Consider the following 24,010-nt stretch of genomic DNA (forward strand, 5'->3'; position numbering starts at 1 on the left):
AAGAAAAAAATCAAATAAAAGATAAGATTGGTGAGATTAAGCAAATAACAATTCACTTTCATGTTTCCAAGCTTTCATTGCATTTTAAAGTGACAGATCATTATAAATATCTTTATTTTGAATATCCTGCTAACATGTGATTAACTGGTTTCCCTATCTCTCCGTCCCTTCTTCATGTTGTATATCTTTTAACAATTTCCTTTTAAGAACAAGAGCCTCCTTAAGTATCTTGAGTATACCTATTTCCATCAGTCCTGCTGATTGTTGTATACCTTTCTTTTTATTTCTCTAGTCACAATCCTAATCTAGATCTTGTTATCTGACCAGCTTACTTCTAAATTCCCAACTTTTATTTTTCTCTATCCTGGGTTCAAACTCTTCCACGAAATACTTTACTAGTTGTGTGATACTAGGCAAGTCACTTAACTTTCTCAGGCTCAGTGGCCTCTTCTGCAAAAACATCTCATAAGGATATTGTGAGTATCAAGATAAAATGAAAAGAGTTTTGCAAATCTTAAAGAGGTATATAAACAATAGTAATTTTTATTAAATTATTGTTATTATTGCTCTCTATTACTAGTTGATGACCCTGAGAAAATCATTTAGCTTCTCCCAGACTCAGTTTCTTAACTTGTAAAATGAAGTTAATAATAGCACCTACTTCTTAGGATGACTGTCCGCTAATTAAACAACATAATACACATAAAGCTTTTTATATAATTGAATGCACTCTCATTATAATTCTAATACAAACTATCCTCACATACTCTGCCACAAACAATTTTTTATAACTTTATGTCCTTACTTCACAGAAGGTATGAAAGAGGAGACAAAGGCAGGACTTACATTGCAAGTTGCCACTGAGGATCCAAGTAGAATGTCAAGGGCTCAATTCTATCATTCTTAGCATAGTGTAAACGTTTAGGTAAAAATTGTTTCAAATAAGGTTTGAAGTGCTGATCTGGTTCCATACACTAAAATCATAATTATAATTTAAAATAAGCAAAATCATTATCTTCATGCTTTCCAAGAAATCCTCCATTAAAGTCTAATTTTATTTTTCCATTATGGCACAGAAGTTATCTTGGGTTCTTGAAGATTATGCCAGCAGAATAAAATGCTCTGAGGTTCACCATAAAGGATTAGAAAGCATATGAATATGAACTTGAAAATATAATACTGATGTTTTGTCTGAGGACATATTTGGAGAGGCTCAGAATCAAAAGTTTGGCATACCAATTCAAGAAGAGTATCCACTAAAGCATAAAGGGAATCATATTGGTGAAAGTATTATGTACACCAATGAAATCACAAGCTCTTGGGACACAAGTACAAAGCCTTCAAATGAGTAAGCTTACAATAAAATAACTTTGAAGATCACAATGAAAATGTTTCCTGCCAACTTGACAATGAAATAGAACCATCAAAATAAAACAGAAACTATTTCTCAGGACTTTTCTAAGCCCAATTCCAAAGCTGGCTAAAATGTTCTAGATAGGACACATTGTTGTCACTAAATATTGTTTGTTCTGGCTATTGACTATCTAATCAGTTTACAAATATTCTCTTCAATAGAATGATAAAGTTAGGCAAGATAAACCCTCATATGCAAAAATTTCAAACTTACAATCCCACTATACAGGCTTTACATTCTTTACTTAAGACATAGTAGGATAAAGTTTAACATATCCACCCCTTCAATGATTTTCATTTAAATTTACATATACATATTTAATGAAATTGAGAACATTTAGATTTTGCAAAGCAAATAATACTTACAGAAAGATTACTGGCAATGTCTTCATAACTAACTGAAAGAATACCAGATAATTAGTAAGTGAGAATTTATTACATAACTAGAAATTAAAACAAGACTGTAAGAATAATAATAATGATGACAAAGGAATTCAAGCAAAAGTATTGTGTTACATATTTAAGGTTTCAAATATTTATTTGTGAAGTTACCATGCATTACATATATACTCCCTGATATGTTTTCACAATAAGTTGAAATAAATGTGACCTGAATATAAAAGGTCACACAACAAGATTAAAATTTAGCAAGTCAGGGTGGAGGGCTTAAGAAAGCATGGCTATACTTTTCTCTGCCAGTAGAATTTCAAAAAAATTATTTGAGTTGCAGAAGATTCAGGCTGCTAATCTAAAGATCAAAAGGAAAGTACCATACTTATCTATCTGATGCCTTTTCTTCTTTCTGGTCAATATTGACTAAATTTGACTTATAATTACAATTCTGAATATAATCATTCATTTTCTGATAAGGTGAAATACTTACAAGTCTGATAATTATCTGGAACATCAAAAATTCTAAATCGAGCTGCAGGACCATAAAATACTTTGACATTTTTAACATCCCCCAGATACTTGTTCAGATAGACATATTTTTTACAGCTACCTTGTTCCATTCCTAAGGAGAAAAAAAAGCATTTGAAAACCAGCTGGGAGGGAGGAAGAGAAGAAGGGAAAGAGGAAAGGAGGGAGAAAAGGAGGGAGGGAGGGATAGGAGTGAAGAAGGGAGGGAAGGAGAGAGAAAAACCTTTATTAGGCAGAATGAACTTTCTCTTAAGAATTCCATGAGTCATTGACAATTCCAAAGGAGTCATGATAAAAAAAAAAATGCAATCAACCTCTAGATAGAGAACTGATAGCCTCTGAGTGCATATTTAAGCATATTTTTCGCTCTATTTAAAAATAATTTGTCTTGCTTCCCTCTCCCCCCCTCCCACAATATGACTAATGTAATAAATTACTTTTCTTGCTTTCCCAATGGGTATGAGAAGGAAGGAATGCAGGGAGGGAGAGAATTTGGAACTGAAGATAAAAATAAAAAATAAAAAATTGAAAAGAATTTCATTTAGCAAGTTTAGCATTCCAACCATGTGATATATTTGTGCTTTCATTCTATAGAGAATAGAAAAGAAGCATGAAACATGTTCTCCCTCTACCTAACCGAGAATGTTAGTTTCTATCAATCACTATTATCTGATCTTGTTATACTATCTGTGTCTTCCTCTAAAACTCATTAATATTTATTTTTTGAAACATTTTGATTGCTGATTTATCTTTTTTAATACTTATCCTTATTCAAACACTATCAAATTAGTTTTGTGTGTTGAGAATAGCATCATTTCAGTTTTATAGATAGGAAACAAAACCAAGTAGCGTGGGCGAGTTTATCTAGAGAATTAATAATAAAACTGATCTCTCCTTGGACTTTTTATTGTTTTATGGTTTTTTGCCATGATTATTTTATTGTCCAACAAAATAATTTCTATTTCACAGAAGTTATTTTCAATACCCTATCTGCACACTTCTCTCACTTTCTCAACATTATGTCATTAACATAGTAAACAGCAGTTCACAATCAAAAAAGAAACAATATTTTAAGAGTTGAAATATGCTAAGGTCAGGTCTAATTAATAGTCTACCTCATATCTGCTTCAACAAAAGATAGAAAAGTTTCATGAAAATGGCATGGCCTAAAATACCAAATTATATAATTTTTTGGGGGGAGAGCTTTTAAATCATCTTATAATGACTTAGATGAATGGTTGTCTCCATCCTAAATGAACCAACAATTACTCTACCCTTTACTTCACTTTGGCAGTTCAGTTTTAAATTTTCCTCTAATTTGCACGTCACATCATATTTTCCCTAACTATTATTATGAGATGCCAGAATAAGAAGGAAACTACAAGGGAAGTCAGGGTCAATGTAATTAATCTCTTGACATCTCTAATATCAAGTTTAAATGATATGAATTTAAATTACCATGATCTGACACAAGAATAAGATTTATGCATCTGTGTAAATTCATTGCTTTAAGACCATCCATCAACATGCCAACAATGTTGTCAACTCTCTGTAATGTCTTGATAATCTAGGAAAGAGAAGAAATTGTAATGCAACAGACTTGTGATTGAAATTTTTCTCCAAATATTTCCTTTTCTATAAATGTATATTTTTAAGGAAGAACACATTGAAGTGCATATCTATATGACATAGAATATTCATTTGAGATTCAAAAGTCAGGGGGGTCATTGAAACCAGGAAAATATAATTGAGCACGAATATAATTGAGACAGGAAATCATTGATGCATTGTGTCTAATCAATTTATCTGTTCAACACCAATAATTTTCTTAAACATAGAAACCATTAAATCCTAGAAAACAAAAGAACATTAATGCAAGAACATTAACTGATATTTATCTTTTTCAACTCTCCACACAGAAAAAAAACCCTCCATATTAATATTCAGTTTTATACTAGATAATATATCCTATCATCTTAATCTTTACCTCCATTCATTCTACCATTATAGAAGCAAGCTATGCCAGTTTCTATCAATATGACCTGTCATTCCATTCAAAGATACACTAGCAACATAAGTTAACATTTTGTTAAAAAACACAAATCAAGTTTAAGTTTTTCTGAGAATTTACATTATCTTATTGCTTACAAACAAAATTGAATTTGAGAGTTAAGTTCAAAAATGGATGAACCAAGATCCCTTTAGTTGGTAAAAATGAATCAGGAAAATAGATTCTCTGAAAGAGAGAAAGAAACTGATTTCTACAGTATTTATAAGCAATGAGATGTGATGGGGTCTGGTCCAGTGGCAAAGATATAGAGCTTGAGAATCAGCACACATGATTTCACATAATGGTTCAGTCACTTACTACCTAACTTAGGTAAACTTGGCAAGTTAAATCACTAACTTATGTGAGTCCCAAGATCCCAGTTTTGAAAATTGGAGGTATGAATCAGTGGACTGGATGATCGATCAGCTCTAGACTTCTAAGTTTGATCATAGGCTTTCAATCACTAAGAGAAAGAAATAACTTTGAAAAAAAAAATTTATAGATCATTTATATTGGAATGTGAAATATTTTTAGATTTTAATTATTTAAATGATGGGCTTATCCAAAGTATTGCAAGTAGTGAGAACATCAAAGAAAATAAAAGTATACCTCCCGTCATAGAGTCTCATAGTCCCTTCTGGAAAATTAAGAATATCATTGCTTAAGCTCAGTCTAAATATTTGACTGAACAAAACAGGGTAACAAGATTTAGACCTAGTAAAGGCCTTAGAAGTCAGCTAATCTTCACTTTCCATGTGAGATGGAGAAACATGACCTCTCAACATTAAATAGCTAATAAGCAGTAGGTTAAAATTTGAACCCAAGTCTTCTGACTCAAAATCCAATACTCTTTCTACCATGCTTCATTGTCTTTATATGTTATTGTACAATTAGCTTGTGAAGGAAATCAAAAATGCATGTGTGCATAAATATAGGATTGGTAATTCAATGTAATGGTTTTTAGTCATCTCCCAGAGTTCTTTTTCTGGGTATAGCTAGTTCAGTTCATTACTGCTCCATTAGAAATGATTTGGTTGATCTCGTTGCTGAGGATGGCCTGATCCATCAGAACTGGTCATCATCTAGTATTGTTGTTGAAGTATATAATGATCTCCTGGTCCTGCTCATTTCACTCAGCATCAGTTCGTGTAAGTCTCTCCAGGCCTTTCTGAAATCATCCTGTTGGTCATTTCTTACAGAACAGTAATATTCCATAATTTTCATATACCACAATTTATTCAGCCATTCTCCAACTGATGGACATCCATTCAGTTTCCAGTTTCTAGCCACTACAAAAAGGGCTGCCACAAACATTCGTGCACATACAGGTCCCTTTCCCTTCTTTATAATCTCTTTGGGATATAATCCCAGTAGTAACACTGCTGGATCAAAGGGTATGCACAGTTTGATAACTTTTTGAGCATAGTTCCAAACTACTCTCCAAAATGGTTGGATTCGTTCACAACTCCACCAACAATGCATCAATGTCCCAGTTTTCCCGCATCCCCTCCAACAATCATCATTATTTTTTCCTGTCATCTTAGCCAATCTGACAGGTGTGTAGTGGTATCTTAGAGTTGTCTTAATTTGCATTTCTCTGATTAATAATGACTTGGAGCATCTTTTCATATGACTAGAAATAGTTTCAATTTCTTCATCTGAGAATTGTCTGTTCATATCCTTTGACCATTTTTCAATTGGAGAATGGCTTGATTTTTTATAAATTAGAGTTAATTCTCTATATATTTTGGAAATGAGGCCTTTATCAGAACCTTTGACTGTAAAAATATTTTCCCAGTTTATTGCTTCCCTTCTAATCTTGTCTGCATTAGTTTTGTTTGTACAAAAGCTTTTCAGTTTGGTATAATCGAAATTTTCTATTTTGTGATCAGTAATGATCTCTAGTTCTGCTTTGGTCATAAAGACCTTCCCCTTCCACAGTTCTGAGAGGTAAACTATCCTATGTTCCTCTAATTTATTAATAATTTCATTCTTTATGCCTAGGTCATGAACCCATTTTGACCTTATCTTGGTGTACGGCGTTAAGTATGGATCAATGCCTAGTTTCTGCCATATTAGTTTCCAATTTTCCCAGCAATTTTTATCAAACAGTAAGTTCTTATCCCAAAAGCTGGGATCTTTGGGTTTGTCAAAGACTAGGTTGCTCGCCTTATATAAACAAATTGATTGGCTGTTCAATTAAACAATCATCTGATCATAGTTTTCCCTAAAAATTATTTGTATTGTGCTATCATATGCATATAAATTTTTTGCTAATATATGGGATAGAAGCAGAATTTTCCTCAATTACTGTTTAATAAGCTATATTCATCTTCTAGTTGTCAAAGAGAATGCTGCTAAGATTTAGGGGCAACTTTTGCCCTAATTCACAATCTGCCAAATCTGCATAAAATTCTGATGATTAAGCAAGTCTTAAAGAAATAGGAAACTATCTAAAGAACTTCCTTTCTCATTACCCTCTTCCTCCTATGAAATCACACAGATCTGGTCCTTTGTCAGTCTGTTGACCTGGAGTCAAGGAAATTTTAAGTTCAAACCTTACCTTGACACTTACTAGCTCTGTAATTCTGGACAAGTGAAAGGTCTCTATGTCTATTTCTTTATTTGTACAAAGAGGAGAATAATATCCAAAACCCAGGGTTACTGTGATGATATAGTGATGTAACATATATATAGTGCTTTGCAAATCTGAAAATGCCATATAAATGTCAATAATCATCATCATCATCACCACCACCACCATCACCATTGTTACAAATCCTTGCCTGGTAAGAATTTGTTTAAAAATTGATACTAGGGCAGCTAGATACTGTAGTAGAAAAAGTACCAGCCCTCAAATCAGGAGAACCTGAGTTCAAATCTGGTCTCAGAAACTTAATGCTTCCTAGCTATGTGACCCTAGGTAAGTCACTTAATCTCAATAGAAAAAGGAGAAGAAGAAGAATGATAGTGATCCTGGACCTGATATCAATTTTAAGAAGCAAATTAGGAAATAAGGAAACTATATGTGTAGTTACCTGAATATTGTTTCTCTAAGAAGTTTAAAGTCTTGGTTCAATACAATTTCTCTCATCCTTCATTCGCTCTCTCCCTGAAGTCCTACAGACCATCAAGCACCTGCTTAAACTCTTAGTTCAGTTAGCACTTAACTTGTTCTACAACGTCACCAATGAAAACATACTTACCTCACTGCTGACGGGTCCATATAAATGACCTGAAGAATCTGGTTCTTCTAAATACAGAGTGTAAAAGTGTGGTCTAAATCAAACAGTATCAAAATGTAATATTTTATGAACACATTGAAACATAAAATACAAAAGATTAATTCAACAATAGATATTAAATAAAAATCCATTTCACATTACAGAGATAATAGACTGTTGAGAAAGAAATTATATGTTTGACGCCTTGAAAATATTTGAAATGATTAGCCCAATAGATTAGTCAAGGCTATATTAACAAATAAAATAATAAAATAAATCAATTAAGATTATTAAAAAGTTATTTTTAAATTGAAAATACACATATATTTATATAGCTAACTTCTCTAAGACAAGAAGACAAGAGAAAACATAGAATATAAATTCTGAAGCTACATACCTTTTATCTTTAGGAAGCTTTAGCCACTGAAGAATAACCAAAACTCTTTCTTCAAATGGCATAGAACTTTAAAAGGGGGGGAAAAAAGAATGAGTGTTTTTTAAGATAAATCAAAAGAAAAATATCTATGACAAGGGCTACTATAAGTCAATCAATCAATTTATTTATTACACCACTGCTATGTGTCAGGCACTAGGTTAAATGCTGGAAGTTCTTTCTGAAAGGAAGCAGAGAAAAGGCACCAAATGCTTAGCTTAAAAACCAAGCTATGTTTGATAAGCAATAATAATTTTTAAAGCTAACATTCATTTAACACCTAATATGTGCCAGGCACTTTACTATTTATTTTCCTACTTTATTTTCTAGGTTTTCTCGGGGGGGGGGGTCTGGATCTGTGATTTTTATCTAATATAGATTGATAACTCATTTGTAAGAAAAGTAAGAGATCAAATGACATTCAGAAGAATGACTTGTCCACTGTCCTCCAGATTATATGTATAAAGGACAAGATTTGAATCCTTTCTCCAAGGCTGAATACTCAGGCACTGGGCCAAACCACCTCCAGTCATACTCTAGAAACAACTTTATGCATTGAAAAAGCCCAAGAATTCCATAAAACACACATCACTATTGTTTTGCTACAGAGATATTCTCTTGATGATATTCATCAGAAGAAGGGAAGAGATGATTCATGAGCAATAAAGCCAAGGAAAAAACTCTTGCATGCACTAGAAAAAATACTAGTACAGCAACAGCATTTTAACCATTTATTTCTAAATTAGGACTTCATTGAATGTCTTTCTTTTCCCAAATAATTTATTTAGTAATTAGACTACTTCATTTTATAGTGCACATTTTCTAGAGAACAATGAACAAGTTTATTTTAAAGTTCTCAAAGTTGAATGAATTTTCTGAAACAGTTTTTTAAAAAGAGTTTTAAATCAACTAATGTCTAGATACCTGGACTTTCGTCTTACGTAATTACTTAACCTGCTACCTGCAGGAGTAATGACAAGTGTGTTTAAACACAAGTTATTTAGAAATAGGCCTCACTTTTAAAACTCTTATTTGCTAAATGATAAGATAATGTTCCACTTATATTTTGTGAGTATGATCTCATGATATCTCTCTCTCTCTCTCTCTTTCTATCTGTCAATTTGTGTCTCTCACTTTTCCTTTTTTTGTTTCATGGATACCTTGGCAGTTTGCCAAAACCTATAGACCCTTTTTCAGAAGAATATTTTAAATGTATATAATAAAAATGTGTAATTATAAAATGAATAGATCCTAGTTTAGAACTCTTGCCAGATCAAAAAATGTCAGAAGCAAACTTTTATAATATGGTTATAATATGGTTCTCACACTTAATAGCAGTGATTTAAAAATGATTTTCAGGCAGTTGTCTTTATTATTTAACTTTTTTGTTCAAACAATAATAACAAATTCCAGAATGAGGTTCTTACCAAACTTCCTAACAGCAAATTTGGCTAATTTTCAAATATTTTTTCTATTTTAATTCAAAACATTTATTTATTAATTGCCTCCTTTAGCTTAGGCTTGGAGCAAACAAAAAAGTGTCCTGCCCTTCAACAACTGACAACTTTATCCTACTAGTGAACCTACATGCTACAACAGCAATAGTCTAAAGCAACAGGGTTGTGGGGAAGAGAACAGGGAAAAAAAAGACACATAAGTAAATATGATCTTTTAAAATGGTATGTTATTAAAAACAAAGGAAAAAACTATGTAAAATTCTGCAGTCATTTTAGGGATAAGAAATGACTTTCAGATCAATAGATCAGAAAAAAACTATGAAAAAGCAGAGGCAGAACTTAAGCTGGAGCAAGTAGGTTATACAGTAGATAGAATGCTAGGCTTGGAATAAGGAAGATTCATATTCCTAGGTTCAAATCTGGACTCAGATATTTACTGGCTGTGTGGCCTTAGACAAGTCACTTAACCTGGTTGCTTCAGTTTTTCACCTATAAATGAAATGGAGAAGGAAAAGGCAAACCGCTTCATTATCTTTGTCAAGAAAAGCAAGCGGGGTTATAAAGAATTGAACATGACTGAAAACAACAAGATGAAGACTCTAAACTGGCCTGTGAAGTCGAAGATTTTAATAAAGATGCAGAAGGAATGCATTCATTAGATGATGATAGACTCAAAGCTAGAAGATATCTTAGAGGCTGTTTAGTACAATTCCCTCATTTTATAGTCAAATCAGAGAGATTAAAACACTTGCTCAAAATCACATAGATAGTGTTAGGAAATCTGGGATTAAGATCAAGATTGAATCTAGGTCTTCTGACAGTAGATCACCTTACTAAATATAGAAATCAAGAAAAAGAACGATGGCATCAGATCAGTTGTCTGAAACATAAAGTACAAAAAAAGTAGAAAAGTGAAATGCAGCTGGAAAAGTAAGTTGGAAAAAGATTATAGATCACTTTAAAAACCTGTCGAAACATTTATATTTTATTCCATATATAATGAGGAATCAGAGAAGATTCATTGTTAAACTTTTTCATGAAAAAGATTATTTGGACAGTCAGATAAACAATCATTTATTTAAAAAGGAGAAACCTGAAGCAGGAAGACCAGCTAGGATATTGACATAATATCCCAGGTGAGAAATAATGCGTAGTACTGTAGATGAAAAGAAAGTCATGGCTAGAATAAGGACTTAAACACAAAGGAGAAGGTCAATAACACTTGGCTGTAAAGAGTATTATAAACTATAAGAATTTTTTTTAATCTGCAATTCAGTGGCAAGGAATCCTTTTCACATTAATAATAATAATTAAATTAATTTTCACATTAATTTATAAGGGACTCAGTGAGCTTAAAATGATGACTTCCTCCAGGAGCATCCAGAAGTAGGTCATAGTCAATACATATGTTGAAGATGACCCAGGGTTGGAGATTTTTGAGATGGAAGAGGAAGGCCTTGGGGATTTAAAAAGGGAAAACAGTGAGTTATTGAAATGTTTGATTTTAAGGGTACAAAACTAAGAACAGAATGCATGACAGATTCAGAAAGTATCAAGGGCATTAGGGTAAAGAGTTTGATCAGAAAAAGGAATTCAAGAAGCTGGAGGTTGATTCTGAGGGATTTTGAAGTCTAACTATGACTACTCCCCTTAGTTACTGAAAAAATGGAAATAGAGATCAAGGGAGTTGAAGGTGAGGTATTTACTGTGAGCCAGGGTAAACACTAGCATACTTCTCCAGACACTTCATCATCCTTCTCTATATATTTTATATTCTTTTATATATATTTTTATATTTATATATTTATATAATATATATATATATATTATATATATATTTATATAATATTTATATATATTATATATATATTATATATTTATATATTTTATATTCTTTTATCCATACCCAAAGATTTCAGCATGGTATGATTTTAATAGGATATCATACCTATCAAAGCTTCTCAGAGTCTATAATTAGAAGGCAAAAAAAAATCTGCATTCATGTCCTGTCACCATTTATATTTTCCTTAAGATAGATTTCCAATTTTTTAACTCTGCCACTTTCTCAAACTGAAATGTTAGAATTTAAGGCTCTGTGTATAAGGGTATAAAATATCATTGCAAAATGTGATCTTCCACATGCTCCTAATAACTACTCACAATTTATAACTTTTTTAAGTTTGTAAAGGTTTTTCCTTGAAATAATTTCATACAGTAGGTAATGTTGGTATTATTGTATCCTTTCACTTATGGGAAAATTGAGCCTCAGAGAGATTAGGAGATTGTGCCCATGGGCACACAAATAATAAGTTCAGAATTTGAACTCAAGTCTCTTCATTATACTGTACTGAGAAGTAATATTGAGTAGTAGATACGGGACTAGATCTGAAATTAGGAACTACTGGGTTCATATCCTGTTCTAGACATTTTATGGCTATGTGACCCTAGGTAGGTCAATTAACCAATGATTTTCTTCAGCTGTGCAACGTGGGAGCTTGGGTAGATGGGGTATAATTTGTCTTCTAATTCTAAATATATCATCCTTTGACCTTAGCAAAAAAAATCCATGCAAACATACCCATTATATAGTTGATACATATCTGGAAAAATTCCATTAATCTTCACATCTGATCCAGGCCAAAAAAATGTGCCAGACTTAAGACCTTGATACTTAGTTGTAAGCCAGATCTAAGGAGATAATTAAGAAGAATCAGGAAAGTTTTTAAGCATGAAACAGGAGATTTCATCATCGGCATATTAGGCATGTAACAAGTTCCATCTACTGGAAAATATTACCTACTGAAGGGATTGTGTATTTATTTGAATAAGAGTAATTAAAACAATTGGGGAATTTAAAAAAAACTTCAGGGGCAGTTAGGTAGCACAATGGACAGAATCCCACTCCTGAAGTCAGGAAGACCTGAGCTAATATCTGGGCAAGTCACTTAACCCCAATTTCCAAAAAAAAAATTGCTATGACAAGATTTTTTTTTTATTTTATACATAGAAAGAATAGCACATTTGAATTGCTTTTAGATGCCCCTAAAATTTTAGGGCATCCATCTTGTGATGGGTCAATTAACTTTGCATAGAGAAAAACTATTCCTCAGCCCAGTCTCATAGATAAGTGTTGCTGGTATGAGGAGGAATTAGGCCAGCATAACCAAACACCATCAAGTGTAATCCAACCATTCCATCTTCATTTTCACCAGGAAATAGGTTGTTTAAACTCCAGGGGATCTGACATTCGACTCTAAGTGAAACAAGTAAGGGAAGTAACGAAATGTTTTAAGAAGATTAAACAAAGGACTCACAGGTTCTCCTTTATACCACTCTGGGTTGAATTTCTCTTTATTTCTAAGTGTAAAAGAAGCATTCATTTTTGGGTCATACATTTTGTTGTCAATGATTCCATGGGATTCAGGATACAAACCCTAAAAAGAAGATTTATACCAATACAAATATAATGAATTTCATATATTTCTATCACCACAGTAAAAATCAAAAATTTAAATTTAACTAAAATAAAATTATCAACATGGTTTGAGTAGCCAGCCACTAATTGTACTACTCAGTAAGGGAGATATTTTTGGTACAATAGTTCTGCAGCCAGAGGACCTGGATACAAATCTGTCTGTAACACTGATCTGAACCTCAGTTTTCTCATCTATAAAACAAGTAAGCTTTTTACATATAGATATTTATTTCTATGAACCATAATAACAAAAGGACAAGTTTTGACAAAACAAAACTTCCTTCAACATATTATTAGATATTTGTGACTGTAAATGGGCTGTAAAAAGAACTCAGAAATGAAGGGCAGAAATCAGATTGTATGAAATTTAGAGAAGTTATTTCACATTGCAATGGGATGCATTCCCAATAAAATCTAATTTGCATAGTTAGTAGAATAAACAATTTGACTGATGTGCAAAAAGACCTTCACAAAACTGGGGCAAAAGAAATTCTCAAGCTTTGGAAAATTTTGCGACAATTCATGTCAGGGAAAAAATCATTTGCTAATTCATAAAGCAAATCAATTACAAAGACCAGAGGAAAACATAAGTTTGGGAATATAAAGTTGGTCAAAGGAAGTAGGCTAATGAATGAAACTAATCTTTGTGATTTCTATCTACTTTTTGGTTAAGAATCACCCTACTTTGCAATAGCTCTAAAAGATACCTCCATTTTCTTCCAATTTTTTTTGGTGATATGACATTTTATATTTAAATAATAATGTGGAAATTTTACTGTATGCTGTGAAAGATGCAGGTTTAAGCCTATTTTTTTCTTAAACTACTTTCTAAATTTTCCCATAATTTCTTAATAAAAAAGAAATTTGTGTAGTTTATGTTCTTGAGATTATCAAATATTGAGAAAATATTTTATTTTTTTCTGTCTTGCTATTTTATTTGTTTATTTTATTACTTTTTTAACAAATGATTACAAGGTATAATAAAATCTGTCCAAAAAACCTATTTTGTTCACTCCTGCTTGTTTTCCCCTTGAGATTATAGACTTTCTGTCCTGTTCAAATGAATATTGTTATTATTTAATAACAATAAAACTATCCTTTCATAGATTTATTGGTGTAACACTAAATCTATTTTATGTGGACAATGTGACCATTATTTTTATATTTATATGACCAAACTATTAGCAATTACTATGCAATCAATAATTTTAAGTCATCTTTTATATATAGAATGTTTTTAGTTTAATTTCTATAAATTAATCTCAGTAGGTCATCTCCTATATAGTTTATGAATTTTGAAATTATAAGAGGAAGATCTTTCATTTCCTTCTGGTTCTTGAGTTTCAATTAAATAAAATCAAAAAGATTTTGCACAAACAAAATCAACATAGCAAAGATAAGAAGGGAAAGTATCAATTAGATTAAAAAAATCTTCACATGAAATATTTCTGATAATCCTGAAAAAAAATTGCTAGGAACTGATACAGAGTAAAGTAAGTAAAACCAGGAGAACAAAGTGCACAGTGATTTTATCAGTGTAAATGTGAAGACCAAAATAACCTGCACGATAAGAAAATATTTTAGTTATAATGTCCTTTCTTAGCCCAGTAAAAGAAATGAAAGAAAAAATGATCACCTCCTTTTCTTGAGGACATGAGGCACTATGGGTATGGAATATTATATATACTTTTAGAGTTCCTTATTTTACTTAATTTTATTCCCATTAGCTAGAGAGGAATAATCAGGATATACAGGAGAAGAAAGATATTCAGGTATTCAGAAATACTTTGATGTGAAAACAAAGGGCATGGATAAAACTTTTTTTTAAAGATTAACTTACTACATATTGAGAAATTTAATTTTTTAAATCTAAAAACTCTGGATTAAGTCTTACATTGTACAGAGGTCAGCTAAGATGGTGTAGAAGATGTTACACCCAAGCTTTCCCCCAACAACTATTCCACAAAGATCTAGAAAATGCACCAGACCAAGCCTTAATCAGGAAAACCTAAAGAAATTACAAAGAATCACTTTTGCAGCCCAGGTCAGAATAGGAAGACAAATAAAGAAGTCTATGGACACGGAGGAAGAAAAATATCAAGGAGAGAGTGCTATGCTGGAAATGAACTAGAACTTGCCACTGGTTATATAAGATCCAAGATCCATCCATCACAGAAAGTCTGATATTATACACAGATCAGGAACAGATGGCAGCTCTATCACTATTGTACTGGAGATAGATCTAGTGCAGAGTGAGGAAGGGACCTGTGCTTAGTCTGTAGTTTCCACAATGAGCTGTTGCCCTCAGCCCTGAACTATATACTGAGAAAGGAGTTTAAAAGAACCCAACCATGCAGAAGCTATATGATTATAACTCTAGAAACAGAGGATGGTCTCAGATCTAATCCCCAGCACAATCTGAAGCCTACCATAAAATAACCATGGCAGGAATCTCTGGCAAAAGGGAAGCCTGCAGAGCTGACTCATAGTGGAGGAATTCAGCAGCAGCATCCTGGACTTCTAACTAAGGGTAAGCCCATAGTTCTTTTACTTAGACTCAAAGCCAAGTCAGAAACTTGCAAAGCTGCAATAAGGAGGGCAATCATTAGACTTCAATTTAGATCAAACTGCTTTGGGCACACTTAAAGCTTACAAATCCCCAGACTAAAGTGTCCCTAAAATTCTGGAATGAAGCCCCTGTTAATATCTTCAAGAAAGCAGCAGCATACACCAACAAGACACAAAATAGGATCAAATGTATCCCATAATTTCCTTCAAGAAATACAGAGGGCCTAACCCTAACACAAAGTCCAAAGTCAGGAATTAAAGCTGAAAAAAATCAAGAAAAAACAACCACCACAGATATATTTAGTATGAGATACTTAATACATAAATCCAGAAAAAGAGAATAATTCCAAAATATTTACAACCAAAGATACAAAAATAAAAACATAGAACACAATTTCAACCAGAATTCTCAGAAGAATTGAAACAAGAATTTTTTAAAGAGTTAAAATAATAATATAAATGAAATGCAGAGGAAAACAAATGCAGAACAATCAGAAAAGACATGTTTTTGTTTGTAGGAAAACAATCAGAATTATGGGACAAAATGGAAAGTAAATTAAAAATCTGACAAGAGGTACAAAACTTCAACCAAGTAACTGATTCCTTTAAAGTTAAAATGCTAACCCTAAATGCACCAAAAAGATGCTAATGACTCTGTGAGACAACAATGTCAAAAAACACTGAGAAAATAGAAAAACATAGAAAATAATTCATATCCAAAACAACTGACCTGGGAAAGAGCTCAGTACTATCTAAAAGCCATGACAAAAAACAAAATAATCCTAGACTATTTCAAGAAACCATAAAAGAAATCTGCTTAGATCTCTTAGAAACAGAGGGCAAGGTAAACATAATAAGAATTCATTGGTAAACTTGTGAAAAATTTTTAAAAACCTTAAAGAAAAAATACCTAGTAATACTATTTTCATTGTTGTTCAGTGAAAATAGAAAATATATAGCTTACCGTGACTAGGGTGTAGTGATTGGGAAAGGTTTTTGTTGGATATACTGGTCTCAAATTTGTAGTGTGTGTTCCACAATTTCCTAAAGGCAAAAAGTGAATAAGTATTAAAAATATTTTATAACCAGTTTAGCTTATTTTAGAATTAGATGGCACATTAATATCAACAACAAAGAAATAATGAAGTTGGACTTGGGTTTCAAAAAGATGCAAATAAAATTATAATAATTAATGTAACAATAATGTAATAATTAATATTAATATGAAGTGATCCAACCCTAAAATTCTACAATCTATCATCATATTTTGGGAGTTACTAGAGCTTTTCCACATGCTACAGTGGAACATGAGTTCTGGCAATTTCTAACCAAAAAAATCTTCCAGACAAAAAGCACCATGCTGTACAAGGATCAGCCAAAATTTGCAGACAATACTAGAACACTGAACAAGTGATGAATTCTTTTTTTTCCCTCAGCGACTTATGATGAAAGTCGACCAATGTGTTGAAAGCTTGTAAATTCCATTAATTTAAGTAGTGCCCATACAAGCAAACTCCTTGATTCTTGAAGTAAAAATAATGAAAAACCACTGAGCAATCAATTCCACATTATTCACTAAACATGGTACTCAAAAATTTCATTTTAAATTTAAATGTTCTACCAATTTATAAGTAATAAAAATCTTCAGATAAAAAGATTCTCCAAGCATCTTTTAAAATAACTAGATAATGGTGGTTTTGTATTGTTCAATAAAATATGTAGTAGAGAGAGACAATAAGATAAAGCTCAATGTGAAATTTGAGAATCTGTGTTTGAATCACAGCTCTGTCATTCTTCAATCTTTGTGAACTTGTTCAAGTTACGAAAAAGATTAACTTTATTATCTCTTTCATATCTAAATCTATGAATCTATGAAAATTTGCGCAAAAATCAAATCATCTTTCTAACACTGTAATTTCACAGACTTTTTTCTTTATTTCTAATAGACCTGTCATTGAAGTAAATCCTAACAATTAATTTAAATTCTTAAATCACATTTTAATCTGTAACTTAGATCACCAAGAAATAATTTTCTATAAACCAATAATTATATGAACAAAGAAAACTTTCTTCAAAAGACATGTTAATCTTTCTTAAATGAAACTCACTCATTAATATATTTTCTAAACTTAAATTTTAGTATTTGGCATTTTCTCAAAGTTAGTTAACTGTATTGCTCAAACTAATGAGAGTGCTAAGTCTAGAGTCTAGAACACCTGAGTTCAAATACAAACAGGTACTATCTGTATGACACTGGGCAAGTTATTTAACTCAGTTTGCCTCAATTTCCTCTCTGTAAAATGAACTAGAGAAGGAAAAGGCAAACCACTCGAGTGTCTTTGCCAAAAAATTTTCAAGAGGTAACAGGAAGAGTAGAATAGAACTATTACTTTTTAATCAGGCAATGTTTCAATGAATCTATAATCTCATCAAAATGAGCACTTCCTCAAATACAATTTTCAAAACATTCACATCTTTATCATTTGTAACTTTTTTCTAAATTTTCCAGTAAATCCTTCAAAGGAAATCCATTCAATATTTCAAGAGTTTTCCTTGATGTCTCTTGAACCCAAGCCCCTACACAATACATAAGCTATCAGTTTACAATACATAAGCTATCATTTTGGGGGATAAAATTCATCATTGATATTATAGTACAACTTTTTTATGCCCAAGTGCAACTTGTCATTGCTTTTTTGGGTAACCTACAATTTTGATTCCTCAAAGATTATACAGTTCCATGATTTGCAAACAGACAGCATTACTGGAAAAATTTTGATAGTAAGAAGATGATATTTTTGTTTAGGGGAAAAAAGGGGGGACCTAGAAACACTGAGCAATTTCCAGTACTATTCCAATACTATTGTGTATTTAAAAGGAATAGTAAATTATACATAATATATTTGCAGTTTCATGTGCAATTATCTTTTTTCTATTCTTTTATATCATAGAAATGCTTGTTTTAATTTCTAATTTCAGAATAAAATCAAATAAAATGATTCATACTACTATCGTTTACATATGTAACTTTAGATTCACTAATATAAGATATGTATATAAGATACACTTGTAATTAAATCAAACTTATCTATAATAGACTCAAAAATGGTTATTTTAAATTTCCTTATTCTTCCTCTGGATCTACTAATATTAAGTCCTTTTCACTAATTTTAGAGGCTCACTATCCTTTTGGAGCTCAATCTAATCAACAGAATGGCACTTGTGAATGGGAGATGTTGCCATCCATCAGGAATCTCTCCATATTGATACTTACCCAGATACATTCACTACCAGTGGCAAAAAACTTTCTATTGTATTTCTTTATTGAAATCAACAATCCAAAGATCAAGCAAATTGTTGTGTTATCTAGGAAGGAATTTTATGATTTGAATTCATAACTGAAAAATACCTTAATGGTAAAATTCATTGAAAACAGCATTTTCCCATCAAATCAAATATTGTTTTTATAGTCAACAAACAATTAAGTCCTTAAAATTATTGTGTTTTCTGTAACTATCAGTCAATTGTGTGACAGTAAAGATGTTATTTTCTACAAGATATCAATAGTATAGCAGTTACTTATGACTTGTCTGAGCGTAAGTAAAAGTAGTTGAGAGTCCCACATCTCATTATTGGTAAAGGCAGCTGGAAAGTGCAAACAACTTTATTTTATTTGTGCCTAGCTAACCTATGGGTTGATTTTTTTTTAATTTGTAACACACAACAAACAACCTTAAGGTTGTAGAAGGCTGAAAGTCAATTCACTGAGGTCGGTTGGAACACTTAAGGCTAATTACCTATTGGACAATACTCTATGGGCATGTGCTTGGGGAATGCCCCTTCCTACTATTCTGTGCTGGCTCGATAATTGGTGTAATTATAGGAGGGACTAAGGGGTGGAGTAAAATTATCCAGAGTCACTTTGGCTATAGACAAAGAAGAAGGAGGTCGGGGAGATTCTGCATCCATCCAATTCAATCCTACCTCTAAAACCAAGAATAAAGACGAAGGACTTTTGCTTATCCTGACTACAGCTGATTCTAAAGTACCCAGGGTGGTAATGCAGTCATCACATTTGGTGCCTAATGTATGGACCAAGGACACTGAAGAAGTCTCTGGTGGCCAGGAAATGCAGTGAGTATTTTAATAGACAAACAGGGAACTTATTTTGTTAAGGACTAAACTAGTAACCTTTTCTAGCTGAAATGGGGGAGATATAGAAAGCATGCTTAAGTTGATCAAGATATAAGGCTTGGTTGCAGATCACTAGACTTGAGTATATTAGAACCCAAGTCCCCTTGGTTCTTAAAGGAAGAAGAGATAGGGCTAGATAATTGGAAGCTGGTAGGAGAGCAACTATGTGAATCCTACAATGATAAAGGTCCTTGTTCAATTTCCAAGGAACCATTCTATATATACAACATAATACAATTGGCCTTAAAGAATCCTGCAAGTTATAGAAGAAAGAAAAATTTTCAGAACAGCCAGATGAGGAAGTGTGAGGAAAATGAGGAGAACAAAGAACAGATTAAAAGAGATATCACCAGAGGGCATGGGGAGTTAAATGAGGATGAAGGCCATGATGAAGGGCGGGGTGATTCTCATTCTCACAAGGTAGCTTCAACACTGCCTAAACTGGAACTGGTCCTTGACACACCCCCATCAACTCCACCTTCCAGGACAGAGAGAGGAGGAGTAGTGGGAGGGGCAGTGACACCACCAGCACATCCTCTCCAGCAATCACCCTCTTATGAGTAGATTGCAAAAGGCAGTACTTAAAAGCCACAGAGGAAGGGAAGGATACAGCTGAGCTGAAACTAGAAATGTATCCTGTGATTCAACAGCTTAACTCTTCAGGTCAAGAAAGTAGAAGATAAGATCTTTTTGATATAGAAATCCTCAAAGACCTGAAAAAGAATTGCACTCTTTATGGGGCTACATCAACTTATGTTAAGATGTTATTACAGAATTTGGCTTATGAAGTCTTAACCCCTAGGGACTAGATAGAAATCTATAGCAAGGACATGCTTAGAACCTAGACAAAACTTGTTGTGGCTTTCTGAATATAGTGAGCTCTGTAGGATACAAGCCCAACAAAATAGTCAAAGTGGAGTTAATCAGCAAACTAATATTGAAAATGCAAGACATTATAATAAGGCAACTTGCTAAAGAAAATGCTAGTGAGGTTTTTAGAAGAATTATACTAGGACTACACAAGGATGCTCCTTTAGAGATCATGAGACACTGTGCCACAGTGGGCACAAATGCCTTTTATAGCCAGGCTATGATGCAGACTCCCCAAGATCCAAACATGGGAAGACAAGATCCCTTTTGGCAAGGGATTTCTAGAGAGACTCATCATTTCAATGTGGTAAAGTAGGGCATCTGAAAGCTCAATGTTGGCATAGAGACAGAGTGAGAAAACAGGGTGGGAGAACAAGACCCAATATCTCATGTCCAAAATGCAACAGAGACTTCCATTGGGCCTCAGAATGTAAACTGATTAAGGGAAACGGGATGAGGGGCCCAGGACAAAAAAATACTTGGGGCATGATGGCAGCCTATGCTACACCCAGAGAGTACCTAGAAGTTCAGTACCTAGACATGCCCAATCAGCCAGGAAGCAATTTGATGGGAGAAAGGGATTACACAATCAACCAGCCAGGAAGCAACCTCATGGGAGAAAGGGATTACAATTGAGGAGAATAGAGTTGGTATGCAGCTGGGACAACTAAGATACCCCCTGGAGAGGTGAAATTTGTTCCTCTCCAGCCTATGCATCCTTGGCCTCCAGGCAATCAACCTCTAGATAGATAGGCTTGACCATCTCACCTCCTGAGTGTACTTACAAAACAGTGTCCATCCATACACTGATGTGGGAAACTGGGGAACGTGTAGATAATATCCCAGTCACTAATACAGGTAGACAATATGTGACTTATCAACCAGAAAAAGTAGTAGCATCAGGTTTACCGCTACAGACTCCTAATAAGCAATCTGGTGATAGTTGCCCAGATTCTGACTCCAAGCAGCAAAATCCAGGAAGATTCTGGAAAGCAGCTGTGACAGCTGACTGACCTATGCTCACTATCTATATAAATGGCATACCAATAGAAAGATTGGTAGACACTGGTGCAGATCGTACAGTCAGAGGTGCCAACTAGCCCAGTTACTGGCCAAAGATTAAGGCAGACGCCTAACTACATGTCTGGCATAGGAGGATCAATAGCAGCTGAAGTTAGTGCTACCCCTTTGAGATGGATATTTGAAGGTGAAACCAAAGTTTTTAGTCCTTTTATAGTTGAAAAAAAATTTTACTCCTTATATAGTTGAAAAAATCCCCATCAATCTGTGGGGAAGAGACATTTTACAACAACAATTAGAATTGCAAATGAGTACTTTGGGCTTTTTTTTTTAGGCAGGGCTGCTGTTGAAGGCCTGCCAACACTTTCCCCTGTTCCTATCCAATGGAAAACTGATACACCAGTGTGGATAGAACAGTGGCCCTTAGGTAGTGATAAAATTCAGTCCTTATTAGATATAGTACAGGAGCAACATGACCAAGGACACTTACAACTTTCTCTAAGTCCTTGGAATTCCCTAGTATTTGTTATTAGAAAGAAATCTGGAAAATGAAGGATGTTGACTGATTTAAGAAAGGTAAATGAACAGATGGGAACTCTTCAGCCTGGACTTCCATCTCCTACTCAGTTGCCTAGAGAATGGCCTCTTTGGGTCATAGATATTAAGGATTGTTTCTATTCTATCCCTCTAGTTAAGGAGGATATGAAAAGATTTGCCTTTTCAGTGCCCAGCGTTAACTTAGCTGAGCCTTATAAAAGATATGAATGGACAGTTTTGCCACAGGGAATGAAAAAAAGCCCTACTATGTGTCAAATGTATGTTGCTGCTGCTCTTACTCCAGTAAGAAAAGCATTTCCAAAAGTTATGTTATTACATTACATAGATGATATATTGGGATATGCACCTGAGGAACAAATGTTAGAAGCATGTCTATAAAAGACCGTGAAAACACTAAGGTACAACAAATTGCACATAGCTCCAGAAGACATGCTCCTTTTCAATACTTAGGATATGAAATATATGCTAAGGTGCTTACAGTACAAAAACTTTCCTTAAGAACAGAAGCTAAACACCTTAAATGACTTTCAGAAATTGATAGGATACATCCGATGGATGCGTCCAGTGTTAGACTTGACTACCTATCAATTACAACCATTATATGACATTTTAAGGGGAGACAGTGCTCACCACAGCAGCTTACAAAAGAAGCTCAAAAGGCTTTGAGAGAAGTTGAATTGGCTTTATCCAAGGTGGTTGAAAGAGTCACTCAAAAACCCTTGGAAACATCAGTTTTTGCTACACAAGAAGCACCCACAGCAGTCCTTCATCCAGAACATAGCCTTACTCCTTATCCAGTGCTTGTGACTAGAATTTTATTAAAGGCCATTAAGTGAGCAGTACAATTATCTGGGACAAGACCTGACAAGATATACACCTTTTATACTAATACACAAATTAATGTATGCTGTGAAACCATCCCAGAGTGGCAAATTTTATTAGCCATGGCTCCAAATTTTTCACACAGGTCTCAGATAACCAGACTATTATATAATTGGTGATGCATTCTTGAAGTTTCTAAAGTTCCTCTTAAAGGACCAACTATCTTTATAGATGCATCCAAAGACAACATTTGCGCTATATACTCTCGTGACTTAACTATAAAGAGAGTAATCAGAACTCCTTTTCAGTCCACTCAGCAGAATGAATTGTATGCAATCATTCTAGCTCTTACTTATTATTCAGAAGATATAAATATAATATCTGATTCAGCCTATTCAATAGGTGTGGTACAAAGAATTGCCACAGCCCAAATAAAATTTGCAGCCTCTAATATATATCAGCTCTTTAAGGAACTTCAAGAACAAGTGAGAAAGGATGCAGGTAAGATTTATATCTTGCATGTCCACTCTCAGAGTAGACTTCCAGGTCCACTATATGATAGTAATTCAAAGGTAGATAGCCTTCTAACCATGTTGGCCAATACTCCTTTTTTTCAGGAAGCCCAAGAATCTCATTTTAAATATCATCAGGCTACTCAAGCTTTACATTTACAATTTGGAATAACAAGAGAGGAAGCTAGGAGCATAGTAAAAGCCTGTACAGCTTGCATTCCTTTCCAATGCTCCTACACTGCCTCCAGGGAAGAACCTCATGGTTTGAGACCCAATGAAATTTGACAAATGGATGTGACCCATTATAAATCTTTTGATCGTTTGTCTTTTATCTATGTTATGGTAGATACCTTTTCAGGATTCACCTTTGCAATACCAGTAGCAAAAGAGACAGCCAAAGTGGTCACTGAATTCCTTAGACAAGCATTTGCAATTATGGGTATGCCACAAGCAATAAAAACAGACAATGGAAACACCGGGTGGTTCCATTGCT

At 33.5% G+C, this 24,010-nt stretch overlaps 1 protein-coding gene across 1 annotated transcript in view; it reads right to left on the reverse strand.

Annotated features, from left to right (window-relative positions):
- Window positions 1-24,010, reverse strand: part of ENPP1 (ectonucleotide pyrophosphatase/phosphodiesterase 1) — a 95,563-nt gene that overhangs the window by 22,819 nt on the left and 48,734 nt on the right. The window contains exons 7-15 of the mRNA XM_031964253.1: window positions 16,506-16,585; window positions 12,813-12,932; window positions 12,077-12,186; window positions 8,006-8,071; window positions 7,591-7,663; window positions 3,793-3,901; window positions 2,297-2,428; window positions 1,780-1,811; window positions 847-974 (exon numbers count right to left, since the gene is read on the reverse strand). Of these exons, the coding sequence (XP_031820113.1) occupies window positions 847-974; window positions 1,780-1,811; window positions 2,297-2,428; window positions 3,793-3,901; window positions 7,591-7,663; window positions 8,006-8,071; window positions 12,077-12,186; window positions 12,813-12,932; window positions 16,506-16,585 (850 nt within the window). The remainder of the gene's footprint in view (window positions 1-846; window positions 975-1,779; window positions 1,812-2,296; window positions 2,429-3,792; window positions 3,902-7,590; window positions 7,664-8,005; window positions 8,072-12,076; window positions 12,187-12,812; window positions 12,933-16,505; window positions 16,586-24,010) is intronic.

Source organism: Sarcophilus harrisii, chromosome 4 (genome assembly GCF_902635505.1).
Source record: "Sarcophilus harrisii chromosome 4, mSarHar1.11, whole genome shotgun sequence".
NCBI classification, from domain to species: domain Eukaryota; kingdom Metazoa; phylum Chordata; class Mammalia; order Dasyuromorphia; family Dasyuridae; genus Sarcophilus; species Sarcophilus harrisii.